At 42.4% G+C, this 13,889-nt stretch overlaps 1 protein-coding gene across 6 annotated transcripts in view; it reads right to left on the reverse strand.

Moving 5' to 3' along the window:
* MAP2K4 (mitogen-activated protein kinase kinase 4) overlaps window positions 1–13,889 on the reverse strand; it is a 201,001-nt gene that overhangs the window by 32,352 nt on the left and 154,760 nt on the right. For all 6 annotated transcript variants that reach the window (XM_090059218.1, XM_090059219.1, XM_090059220.1 and 3 more), the window contains 2 exons: window positions 7,105–7,224; window positions 90–141 (listed from right to left, as the gene is read on the reverse strand). In XM_090059218.1, the coding sequence (XP_089915344.1) occupies window positions 90–141; window positions 7,105–7,224 (172 nt within the window). The remainder of the gene's footprint in view (window positions 1–89; window positions 142–7,104; window positions 7,225–13,889) is intronic.

The raw sequence follows: 13,889 nt of genomic DNA on the forward strand, positions 1-13,889 counted from the left end.
CTACTTAAAATAGGATCTACATGTGCATTTCTATTATTTTTTTGTAGGGAAAAACTGTTGATTCTCAGAAGAGAAAGATTTAAACTTACCTCTATGAATTATTTTCAAGTTTTCTTTTAAGTGGTTTAGTGCTTTCACAGTCTAGAAGAAAAGAAGGTGGTTATGGACCAACTGCATAGTTGTGATAGACACTATTTGAATGCAACAGATTCTTCACTGCTTTAAAAAAAAAACCCCAAACAAAAAATAACTACAGTTTTTATGTACACAGGGGAAGTGAAACAGAAGAGTAAAGTGTTATAATTTATCAGGACACAAGCCATTAACTAATGAAAAGATTAAACTTTAGATCTTGGGAATTACAGTGGAAGCTGAACAATTATTTTATATTTGTGTTTAAAAGTATTTTATTATTTTAAACATATGTTATATTTATCTTAATAGCTAACTCGTGGCCCAGCTTGGCCAGTGTTTAATTTATGCTGAAGATTATTAATGACCACATAATTCCACTGATCATTTCAGTGGAACTAATAGATGAGTAAGGGACTACAGAACACAAAAAGATATGAGTCAGCAGAAGCCAATGGGAGTTTTGTCACTGATTTCATGGATGGAAAGACATTGACATAAAAATTTTTAAAAAGACTGAAAATTAGTAATATTTTCTCACTTAGTTGTTTGCTGAATAAATTATCAAAATGATGTCCCCAAATTTGTATTAAAAATATAAATAGCTGCTATACTGTTAAGCACTCAAAGGATGTGATCAATAAAGTACAACAGTTCTCTGAAGAATGATTCTTACAAATGGCCCCTTTTTTACTTGTCGAAACATCTGCCTCCCAAAGAGGAGAGAATTACATCTCCAGACTGGAAGAACCAAAATATGCTTTAATACATTTTACTCCCAACTAATCCTGCAGAGCCTGCACAGTGCACAGCGGGCAAGATAGCATCTCTTCCTTCTTGTGTGTCTTGAAAAATATTATTTACCAAAATTTCCGTCAGACTGATGCATTTCTCTCTAAGCCATGGAGCTGCACTGTTGTTTGCTAGGTTAAAATCTGGCCTAAACAAATCTGATTTGTACATAAAAAAGGAAGAATCCAGTTTGTACATAAAAAAGGAAGAATCCAGTTTGATTCTCAAGTGCAAGTTCATTTATAGTGATAGTAGCCAGGGAAAAAATATCCTGTGCATTCTTGGTATGTTCACTTTATGTATTTGACACCAATACATATACATTATTTTCCTTACTGTTCATGGGGACTTTAGCACAGCAGTAGGGAAAAGGAAAAAAAAATTAAATGACGATTACAAGATCAGGGAAATCAGCATGAGGTTTAGCAGCAGGCATAATGTCTGAGCTACTTCTAATCTATTTTTTAAATTGTTAACATGTTTGCATACTGGTACAGCCAAGGTAATTACCTGGTAAGCTATCTTTTCTTTAAGAGGTACACTTTTTAAAGCTTAATCAGAAGCCACTTACTAAGCAATTTCTTTTCAGCTAGTATCACCTGATTCCTGAAGTGCAACTCTGCTTCACATTCCATTCCTTAACATAACTGAAAACCTGGGTAGCCAACATCATGAAACTTTCTTAATAGCCTTTTTTTAAAACCAAACTCAGTGTCCATGTTACTAGAGTTTACTGGTAATTTTGATAGCTAAGATTTTTGAAAAATGTGCACCTGACGTTTTGATCCTAAGCCATATTTAGGCATCCAAATAAACAGCCTAATTTTCCAAAGTGTTAAGTACCTGAAGTGGAATTCTGTTATCCTTTGTGTACCTAAATGACAGTTTTCCAACCGTAAAGATGGCACTTAGACGCGGTTTACAGACATATATGCATATATAATTATATTGCACATACTGAGTAGGCTATGGACTGGCTGGGCAGCTATACATCTATATAGGCAGGTACACAGGCATAAGTCCCAGAAAAAATGGTGGAAGGTCATCACCACATATCCACATTTTAGCCCCAATAACTGAGTGGTTAAGGGACTTGCCTAGGACACAGAGTTCCCCCACACCCAGAAGGGACTGGAACCTACAACTCTCACTTCCCAGCACTATGCTCTAACCATCAAAGCAAAGGTCAGATATTAATGCTGTCCCAGTGTTGCCAAATGTCCTTAAAAACAGGCTAAAAACTCTTGTCCATGTAGTCCATAAAAAATTCAGCTATCCATAAAGAAAACAAACCAAAGGAACTTGTAGCTTGTTTGAAGATCCCTCATCAGAACGAAACTGGAGACCAGTTTGATGAACTGATAAGCCTGGTGTCTAAGCAGAAGCACAGTACCCTACAGGGAGCTCATGGGAGCCTGACTAGCCCCCTCCCACGGAGCAACCTGCTGCTGCATGTCAGACCACGGTTTCAACCCTGAAGCTCTGGCCAGACCAACACAGCTACTCATCTCGGTCTGCCATCCTACAGTTGACCACCCAGGCTAATCAAGGCTGTTCTGAGGCTTCCAGGAAAATCTAATCCGGGGTGGGCAAAAGGCTGCCCACAGGCCAGATGCAGCCCGCCAGACCATTCCATCCGGCCCACGGGACCCCTAAAAAATTTAGAAAATTAATATTTATCTGCCCCTGACTGCCTGTCATGTGGCCCTCGAAGGCTTGCCAAAACTCAGTAAGCCACTCAAAATAATTGCCCACCCCGGTCTAACCCACTCACTAGCACCAGAATGTCCTGCCAGGGTCAGTTAACCCTCTATTCCTCCATATAAACTCCAGACCCAGAACAGGAAGTGTCTAGGCAACAGGACTCAACTTGATCCTCTGTTCTTTGCCCAGTCTCCCATCTTTTCAATGTAGCTTGCTCTCTGACTGTACTTTCTGCCTGATCTCCTGGCTTCTTGATTTGGTCTGTACCCAGGGTTCTGTTCACTTCTCATGACCCTAGTTGGCACCTCAATCCCTGAGTGGCCCCAGACCTGCCAACCCACAATGCTCCTATGTATGCCTGCCTGTAACACTGCTCGTCTCACAGGTAGGCAGACAGTTGTGCTTCTTTGGGAGTCCATGCTGGGATGGCGGGGTAGGGCTGGTTGGTGATACGGTTGTGGTAGGCTAGGGACAGCATGGAATTGGGTATGGTTGGAAGCATCCACGGGTGGGGAGAGTAGAGGATCCCTGGGGTGAACGCAGCATGGTATGAAATCACTGCTATTATCAAACAGTGTTTCTGACCCAAGATTTGTTTTTAACTGATAATCTGTAAACTTTTTACTGACAACCAAACTTTTTAACTATGGTTGATGGCTGACGTGGTAGATAATTGTCCAAGGCTGGCATAACGTTTACATATACATTAAGTAAAACATACGTCAGCAAAAAAGTTTGACAGTAAAAAAAAAATGTCTTGAGCTGGCAAACCTGTGCAAGTCTCCTCTTTAGATTCTACTCTGATATTGAGGTACTTTCGAGTTGAGCAGCAGTCTTCTGACCAACTGACACTTGCTCTAGGTTGTTTGGTTCCTACTAGCCCTCTCTTGGCTGCCCTGGGAGCCAGTATTTTAAAGGAAGCACTTTTGGGGCTAGAAAACGGAGAGAACCTTTCTTCTGCTGCTTCTCCTTCCATGCCTCTAACCCTGTTCACTAGTCATGGTTTTTTGTCCAGTTATAATTTTTTAAATTGCACACAAACATGGGGTGTGTGTATGTGGCTACACAGCTGCCCTGCCACTCCATAGGCTACTAACATGCACAGTATACATATGGATGTTTATGTATCTACACTGCAGAGATAATAAAACTGCAAACTACGTATGAGTGCCAAAAAGACCACTTAGGTGGCTGGAAAACTGTTATTTAGATCAGTTTCCTAACCTTTTCCAGCCCAAGGCACACTTACATTAATAAAAATTGTCTGCAGCACACCTGTTAAGGCATTCCCCATCCTCAAACCTATTGTAGCACATTGTAGCTCATTGCCATGGCAAAACTCCGTGACACACCTGTTCATCCCTGATGGCACACTTTTGTGCTGTGGGACACTGGTTGGGAAATAGTGATTTAGATACCCAAAATGTAATAGAATGGCCCCATAGAAGATCACAATCATTTAAAATCTTAAACCATGTAGATATATGTCAAGAATTATTATGGGAACACATCAAGGATTGAAAAGTGCAATATTAATGTTTTATTATTAATAAAAGGATTATTTTAAATGTTGTTTCCAGGTTTGTTTTTTGTAAGAGAAAGGATGACAGAAAAGAAAATTCCTCAATATTGAATTATCCAGTCAGTGTCTGAAATCCTTTGCAACTCACCTTACGGGGAACTACTTCCCCATGAGCCCGGATGCTTTTATTTTATAACACAGAGTGAATGAAGCAAGTTTTGCATTTAATTAACAGACTTATGATTTTCCTAACTATGCTGCTGAAGTAAGCACATATTTACGTGCAATAAAGCTAAAACACTAAAAACATATAAACTGTATTGGATATATTTCCAGTTCAGTTCTCTGGGACTTGTACCTTGGTCAAACCTATACCAATTCCACCAGAATATTCAAACACACGTTCTTTCACAAGGATTATTTCTCTGCCAAACTTCAGATTTTCCTTCAGAGTTGCAAAATTTGTTTTAAGAAAATGTTTTCACTCTCCTGCTACTGAAAGACTGGAAGGTCGGAGTTCTTTTAGGAGAAGTAGGCATTGTTTTTAAGAAATTGCTTTTGGACAGAGACCAGATCTGAACAATTGCTGCTCCAAATGTGAAGTTTTGGAAAGGTAACAATTATTTAGAACAAGGATTAACCAGATCAAAATCCTTCACATCTCAGATCTCCTATTACAAATGATGTTATGAACACAGTGGGTACATCTACATGAGTGCCTGTGCAGTTGTTACTGTGCAGTCATTTAGCATTTGCTTTAGCAAGTACTAAAAGACTTCACAGTAACTGCTGTTACTGCGCGGTCCCAATGGTGCATGGGGTCACTTGCAACCCTACTGCACAGGAGCAATGAGCTACTGTACAGTAACTTGCTGCTACTGTGCAGTAGTGTTGACATCACGGTTTGTGACCACTGATGCGACGTTGCTATAGCAACAGGCTACGTCACTGTAGTTCATCACTACAAAGACATAGTGTCTCCTGTAGATGCACCCAGTGAAAATGTGGCACTGTCCCACAGTGAGTTGGGGGAATGTATGTTTTATATTCAGTGAGAAAGCAGGTACGGACATCTAAGAGCCGGCATGGAGGGCTGGACAGCCTGTCTGTGTATGGCTTTTCTTATCAGTAAAGAAGGCTCTTGCAGAAGAGGGATTTCAATTCTCAGACCTTTGTTAAAACCAAAATAACCAGTTCTCCTTTCAGGCTGTCAGGCTGGCAAGGGTTTACCCTTGAGTGGGTGCACCTACACATGGCCCCCCACAGCACAGTTGTTACTGCACTGTCATTTAGTACTTGCTTTAAGAAGTACTAAATGACGGCACAGTAACTGCGCCATCCTGCCAGCGCACGGTTATTTTTACCAGCTACATCGCCACAGTGGAACACTATAGCAAGGTAGCTTGTCACTATGGCCAAGTTGTGTTGGCATCACAGTTTCTGCCTGCTAATGCTACATCACTGTAATGACAAGCTATGTTGCCACAGTGCTTTGCTACAGCAACGTAGCGTCACATGTTGACACACCCAGTTGGAGGTAAAGAAATGCATCTGAGAAACCCAGTCTAAAACAAATGCAAACCACTAGCATGTCTTCCTCCCCAGTGAAGCACTAGGTTTTATAGACTATTACATGGTAACAACAGAATGGCAATAAGTTTTATATGCCCACCTTTCCCTTGCTGTACATAAACTGCAAGAAAGGTGTTCTAGTTCAGTTTTCAAACTTGGTTTCCTAAGGCTTAACCCCTAATCCTGTGGTATACAAGACAGGATATTTTTCTGAACCCAGTTAATCATGTAATTGTTCATTTAGGTAACTCAAACATATCTATCTTTTGGAACTCACATTTAAGAATTGTCCGCTTAATTGCTGGAGGGGGAGAAAGATACTTAGAACGAGTAATTTATCTGAAAGGTCAAAGGGTCCAGTTCTGACAGCTACAGAGGCAGCAGGTTACAGTTCAGCTGCTTTTTGACAAACAGATGTTAGCACTAGAGGTGGATGAGAAGGGGGCATACTGGTGTTCCAGCTCCCAGGTTGGAGCATTACACACATGCCTCAACGGCAATCTCTCCGGCCAGGGGGCCTTGGGTTTCCCCACCCCCAGAGAAGCCCAATCATTGACAGCTGCCCGCTCCCCTGCTAGGTAAAGCAGCAACTGCCAAGGACAGTCCCTTGTCTTGCAGGGGTAGCAAGAGTGAGGAGGACTACTTTCTTCTCTCCTCTGCCCCTCTCTTGCCAGGTGTGTAAGAAGGTGTGTAAGGAGAGGGGGTGGGGGTTACCTACTGGGGCTCTCCTGACTTGAATGGCAGCGCTGCTATTTCTTTTGCTTGCTCCTAGGAACATGACTTTGGGCTGCTGTCCTTGAGGTGCAGACAGCAGCTCGAGCTCTTGGAAGCTGCTTCTGGTGCTCCCCTTTGCCCCCCACCCCAGAGGCATAACTGTGCCTCCCATAGCAAAGTCTTTGCATCCTTCCACCCTCTTTTCCCTCCAAATGCTCAGCTGTACCAATGTGGTTCCATGCCTGTCAGGAGAAAAACTCCTGGGGAAAGGGGACCAAACTGGTGCCCCCTCTAAGTCAGTGCCTGAGGCTAGTGCCCTGCTTGCCCCAGCCTAGTTATGCTACTGCCACCCATGGGCATTTTTGATGCTTTTTGAACAGTCCCAGAATTCCCTGGAACTGTTAAAGGGGCAATGAGAATGAGCTCTACCACTTGAGCAATCCCAGATTGTCCCAGAAGCCAGCCCCAAAGGTTATTAAATACATCTGCATTAGATAACAAACCCATGTGTAAGGAAATAGGTCTTGAGCATAGTAAAACAATGGTATAATATTAGAAAGTATGAATCAACCAATTCATTCATTATCAGGGGGAAATGATCCCCAAAAAATCATATGCAAAACATTTAAGTTATCTTTAAAATGTGGTAAAATAATTAAAATACTTACAGCTAAAGTGATTTTTCCTAAGATTTCTTCTGGAATAACATCATCTAATACACTATATACATATTTGTAAAATTTATCAAACGAGGTAGACATAAGCTCCATACAGATCCAACAGTCACCCTAAAAAAAATGAATATCTGTTACTGTTCAGCTGAAGTACTGCACAAGAAAATGCGCTACATGCAGAAAGGACTTTCATATTTGATCAAGCCTATGAGCCATCATCATGCATTATGCTCCAAAGACACTCAGTTTGGCAGGGTTCAAGCCATAAGGAAGAGTGGGCCCTTGGATGCACATACTAACACATCCAAAGAAATTAAAGGATTTTTTTTCTCAAGTCATGACAATCTGTTTCTCCTAGAAAAGAGGGAGAATTATAGGCTTGGGAGACATCTCATCCTTTTCTGTGTCAGTGGATCCCAAGTGAAAAAAAAGAAAAAGAGAGAGATAATAGTTGCTAAAATCCAAATCAGAGCTGCTGTTCATAATTTACATCCTTTTATTGAAAAGCTATAAAAGGAAAAAAAAAAATTACACTGACCAACATCCAGATAAGACTAAACTCTGAGTTAAAGTAAACTTTACTGAGAGACTACCATCCCTTCTTTTCAAATTGTGCCTCTCCCCTAACACTTTGGCATGTACACAGGCCTATGGGAGCCAAATGTTGAGCCTCTTGAAATGTTAGCTACAAAGAATTTCATTTTTTCACATATATCCATCATACCCAATATAGCAGGAACTGCACAATGTAATCATAACTGTATAATAGGATAGTGTCTAATAAAATGAAGCATTTTATGAAGTCATAATTAAACATTTAAGTAAACTTAAAATCTAAATGTATTTATGTAAAACTGATGGCAACCTGACTATAGTGATTAAATTAGCTTTTTACTTAGAATTAAAACCAAAATCAACTATAACCCAGGCCAAACTAAGGGCTACTGTATCTTAGTTTATGATTAAGATCTGAGCTGCTCATGGTAGACTGGGATAACCTAAAAGGGCATACTTTCATTATCAGAAATACAGTCATAATTTAGTGCCAGTATTTTTCTCAAGAGACACACTGCACACTTGATCCTAAACATGCTGCAGCATACTTATTCCTTTAAGCATCTATAACCAAAATGTCAAATGTAGGGGTTGCGAGCTGAGATGACTAGCCTGACATTCTCAATCTGACTGACTACCACCTAGAAGACATATAGTAAAGGTTAGTACAAGAAAAGTGCAAATTTATGTGTTTCTAGGAAGAACAGCTGATAATATAGGTTGCATGCAGTTCAGAATTAGAAGGTGTGTAGAGAAGACTTCATAATATCAGATTTTGTTCATTGGTAAGTGTTGTGTATTAACGTTTCAAATAAGTGTTGTGATGTGAGAAGGCTGTGACCCTTTTTTCCCTGATTTGTATCTGGCAACCATTGTCAATGTGCTTGTAACCTTAAGGCTAGATGATTGCAGTGCGCTCCATATTGAGTTACCCTTGAGGACTCTCTGTTGCAGATAGCACAGAATGTGGCAGCCCACTTTCTGATCGGGGTTGGTGGCTGGGAACACATTACTTCACTGCTTCTACACTGGCTCCTAATAATCTAGTCACAATTCAAGGTCTTGACCCATAAAACCCTAATGTTGTTGGTTTGTATAAATCAGGTGAAATTTGAATCACAAGTGATTGATTATAAGCAGAGAGCTATGTTTTCCATTCGCTGAGGAAAAACATCGATTTTCTCTTTTAAAGGAGAAAATCACAGATTTTCCTCTTTAAAGGAGAAAAATGTGGGAAATTATGGGTTCCCCCTTGCAGGCTGGCAAGGGGCTGCAAGGAGCACGACTCAGGGGGTACCATGTGCATGTGTGTGTGTGCATGTGCACGTGGCAGCTAGGCAGCGATAGAGAGCAGCTCCCGCAGCTCCCTCCAGGTAAGTCTATGTGGGGAGAGGGCACAGGTGCTGCATTGGGGAGGGAGGAGGCACAGGCCACACAAGCTTTTGGGGTGGGGGAGCACAGGAGATGTGACAGTGCAGCACAGGTGATGCAGTGGGGGGGGTGGGGGATAACAATGAGATGTGGCGGGGGGGCACAAGACTTCTGTGCCCACAGCAGGGCATGGGGCTGCAACCAGGCCAGACCACATCTGGAGGAGCTGCCTCTGCAACCCAGCAGGCAGGACTCAGTGCAGGAGGGAGTGTTGCATCGCTATGGCCACCGAGGTCAGGCTCAGCAGCAGTGGCGTAGAATTATGTCCTCCATGGCTGCTGGGTGGGCAGGGGCACCTCACCTTGGTGACCATGGCAGTGCAGCATTCCCTCCTGTGCTGCAACCTGCTCACTGGGCTGCAGAGGTGGCTCCTCTGGAACTGGTCCGACCTGTGCCCTGATGTTGACTCAGAAATCTGGGGGGCACATGCTCCCCCCACAGATTGCCTGTGCCCTCCCCATCCCCCACATGTGGCCTGTGCCCCCTCCGCCCCCCTCCCCCAGCACATTGCCTGTACCCCCACACATTGCCTTAAAATTCAAAACTGCCACTATTAGGACCTGGAGAATGGCTGTTAGGAAAATTTAATGCTACAGTATCAGTTGACATTGCATCGTTGAGTTCCATTATTTATGGGAGATCTATTTTTTCTAAACAATTATGAACTTAGATAAAATATGGGTTTCCTGAGGAAAATGAGGCTTTTTTAAAAATTGAGAAAATACTATTATTATAGCCTTCTTAGATGCCAATGAACTCATATTAAAAAAAGCTGAAATTGAACTGGGAGACTGGAAATGTTATAGAGTTGTAGTCACAGAGAAGCAGGGCTAGAAGGGACTCCAGTGCTCATCCAGTCCAACACCCTGCCTAAGGTAGGATCATCCCTATTTAAACCATCTCATACAACCATAATCAACTCTACATTAGACTACCCTCAGCCCTCATGCAACATAGACCCAACACCCTAACCTGCCACATGTAAAGCAGAGAAAGCACACCAGCCAATGTCCTGCTTTTATAAAATGCTGACAATAATATGCTCAAAGGTAGCAGGGTCCTGCCTCTTGCAAAAAGGAAGGCAGCACCCCCTACAGTCCGCACCAATCTGACAATGGGGTTAAATTTCTTACTAACTCCGATATGACAGAAACAGAAATCTTTATCTCTTGGGCCCATCTAATAATAAGTGTAAAACAACTGTGACTTTGTAACATTTTGTAATATTCCACAAACAGATCTATGTGAATTTGGGCAAGACTTTTCCACATGTTTGGCATAATATCTGACAAATATGAACAATTTAGTAATCTAAACTGTTGTGAATTCCTTCATCCTTACAGCTTTGAGGTGGACTTTTAACTGATCAAAGTTTGAGGCTGAGGTTTTCAAATCTACCTATAAAAACTCAAAAATCCAGAAGCAGAAACTGTTGGAAATATCTGCAGAATAGAGTTCAGTGTGGGCAAACTTAAGCAGCTTCTTTGGCTATAACTTCTGCTGAGCTCAACACTGTGTTGGCTATACTACCACTTAGTTCTTAGGCTCTAGCTTAAAACATTGTGAAGTGTTTCTACAGACTATAGACATATCTAAAAAAATAAAGTTACTCAGTAACTGGAATTCCTCACAGTGTATTATCCATATACACAATCAGCTCTGGGTGTCTTGCACCCCTAAATTTCAGAGTTCTTACTTTAGCAGTCCCTATAGCGTGTACTCTAGCCCCATTCCCCCCATGATCCAATGGGGTGTGCTAATCTTGCTCTTTAGCTTCCTCTCAACTCCCATACTGTGTTTGGCTCTGGGGAAGAATGGAAGTAGGGTAGAATCCAAATGTGTATATGGTCAGTACATCTCAAAGAACCCCTGCTACTGCTAAGTACCTTAATTTACTCCTCCAAGCAATGATTACACACTATTTCCTATAAACACATACACAGCCATCCTAGTGAGTGATTCCAAAGTAGTGTCCAAAAACTGGAAATGGGTCTCAGACTCCCCTAAGATAGCATTTCCCAAACTGTGGGGCATGCCTCCCTGGGAAGGTGAGAAAGGTTCCTAGGGAAGGTGTGTGTGAATCACAATGACAATCAGCAGCCACTACTTTAGCCACTCTCACAAACCCTTACCTTAGTAGTTACCATTTCTTCCTCTCACCACCACTTCCCATCAACAACAGGAATCAACAGCAATCGGCAATAGGGGCTGTGGCAGAAGGCCATTTCTGTTTCTCCCCAAAAACTCTGCTCTGTGACAATTTGGTTAGGATGGGCCCAGCAGAGGATACATACCTTACCCTATCTCTTTAGGTAACCTGAGCTGGATACATTCCTTAGGGAGGGGGAATCCTGCTCCCTCTACCTACCTGACAGGCATCACATACCTGGGTGAGGGGCTTGGGCACCCTGGTGGGCTAGAGACTGCCAGTCGGCCGAGCAACCAGTGATACAGTTCAAATTGGTTGGCTGACAGCCAACAAGTGCTGGCCTCCATTGGACCAGGTAAAGGAGGTCATAAGGGCTATATAAGTTAAGGAATGCCCAGGAGGAAGGGACAGCAGCCATGAGGAAAACTCAGAGAGAGAGGAGCTGGACCATCTGAAACTTGCTCTCTCTCTCAAAAATCATGATCAAGGAACTGCCTGCTCCAGAGGGAATCTCCACCTGCCTCTGGATGATACTTGTGAGTAAGCTACCTGAGGTAGATACATAGCTTGCAGTAACTCAGATGTGTGATCAAAGGTTACTCCAGCCACCCTGTTTCCTCTATGGGATTTCTGATACTACTCAACTTTGTACACTATTCCAACCCTACTCCTTGTAACCAATATAGTTCTCCTTTGTACCTAGCATGGGACACTTATTGGGAGTGGGTCTAGATTATGCCTTGGGATCCCCTTGGTTCTGCTGACTAAGGGAGACCACTACTTGTGTTTCTGGCTAAGGGAAGCACCCCAAGTTTTTGAAGTGAGTCAAGTACCCTCAAGGGCTACTAGGCTTGTGTTTCCCAGGGAGCACAGAGCCAGAATCAAGCCATCCCTGGGTGGTGGCAGCTCCCCAGTGAGGAGGGTGACTCAACACAGGAGCACCTCCTACTGGCCCACCACAGGGGCAATCAGAGGCAGCAGCTGAAGTAGGGAGGTGCAAGACTGCCTGACTTTACTACAGTGAGATGTAAACCCCCAAGGTTTGAGGAACACTTCCCTAGGAGAATAACTAGTTAGGACTACTCTGCAAAGTGCAGAATACTGGAGGTATGAATGGAACTCTGGGTGGCAGCTCTGGGGGCCTGTCTCTGCTTCAACTAGGTTTTTGCATGAGGGAGACAATGCTTCTAGTGAATATAATGTGGCTCCGGAATTGTTCAAGGTGAATGGCATCTCATTTGTTTTAGAGCAGACAAGCTCCATGCCCTTAGAAGAACCCTCCTCAGTTGCTGATCAGAGACCTTTAGGGAGACCTGAGCATCAAACCACTGACAGCAGTACATTGCCAACACCACAGGGATAATTAAAAGAGCAAAAGTGTCCTCAGTTACATAAATAAAAGCAGAACAAGGAGGGAAAAAGCAGGACACTATACAATGAAGATAGGGGTGAAGACCAAAGATAACCTTACAACCCAGGTACTGAACACAGGCAGTCCTCGGACTTACGACACAATTGGTTCCTGAAAACCACATCTTAAGTCGAAACACTGTAACTCAAAACCGATTTTCCCATAGGAAGCACTGTTATAAATGTTATAACACCCTATTTTCACCAAAAATAACCAAGAAGTTTGTACTCAATCAATTATAGATGTGCAATATAGCTACATTAATGCATTTATACTGTAAATAGCAATCATATTGATTTGAAAGGACTTCTTTGGTGACTTGCAGGACTTTTTGAAGGGCTCTTGGTTGGACTTTTTGAATAGTTCTTGGCTGGAGTCTTCTCAGGAGTCTTGACAGCAGGTTTTTCTGGAGACTTGAACTTGTTCACTGGCATGGCGTCGCATCAGACCAAACGTTGTAAAGTTGAAATTGATGTCAGAAAGTTGAAACAGCGTGTCAATTTATAAACGCTGTAAGTACGAAATGCTGTAACTCAAAACGGTGTAAGTCGAGGACTGCCTGTAAATAGTTTGCCTCAGCCCTCAGTAACAAGGTAGTTGAGGACAATAATAACATACCAAATGTCAATGAGGACAGTGTTATGAAAATTACTATGTCTGAGGTGGAGATTAATCAAGAACCCAGATACTGAAAAAATACAGCATATGAAATAACAATCTTTTTGTCTGACTAAGTAATAATACATCAATTCAGGGACAGTGCCTCTGACAGGAGAATAGCAAAAGTGACAGTCTTACTAGTTTGACTTCAATATTTTACAAGATCTTGGAACACATATTAAAGAAATAAAATGATCAGGGATATGGAAGTAAACAGAAAATGGGACAAAACACATTGTTTTATCCAGGGAAGACCATCAGACCAGTGTAACACGAAAACTGGGTTTTTTTAGACAAAAGCAATATAATGGACCTGACCTATCTAGATTTAAGCAAAGCTTTAGATAGCATTAGGGATGCACCAATAAAGATTTTTTGGGGCCAATACTGATGGACAATTGTTAACGAGCCATATCGGCTACTGATGTGATTGCTGATATGCAGACCGGCAACTTGGAGAGCAGCATCCAGGTGGTAAGCCTGTTGAGGGGGTGGGAAGGGGTGGAGAGGAGAGAAGGGGTGGAGGGAGGCAGACCAAGGCCCCTGTGGTGAGGGAGGGAGTAAGGCTGGGGC

Source organism: Crocodylus siamensis, chromosome 8 (assembly GCF_052110815.1).
Source record: "Crocodylus siamensis isolate JL-2025a chromosome 8, ASM5211081v1, whole genome shotgun sequence".
Lineage (NCBI taxonomy): Eukaryota > Metazoa > Chordata > Crocodylia > Crocodylidae > Crocodylus > Crocodylus siamensis.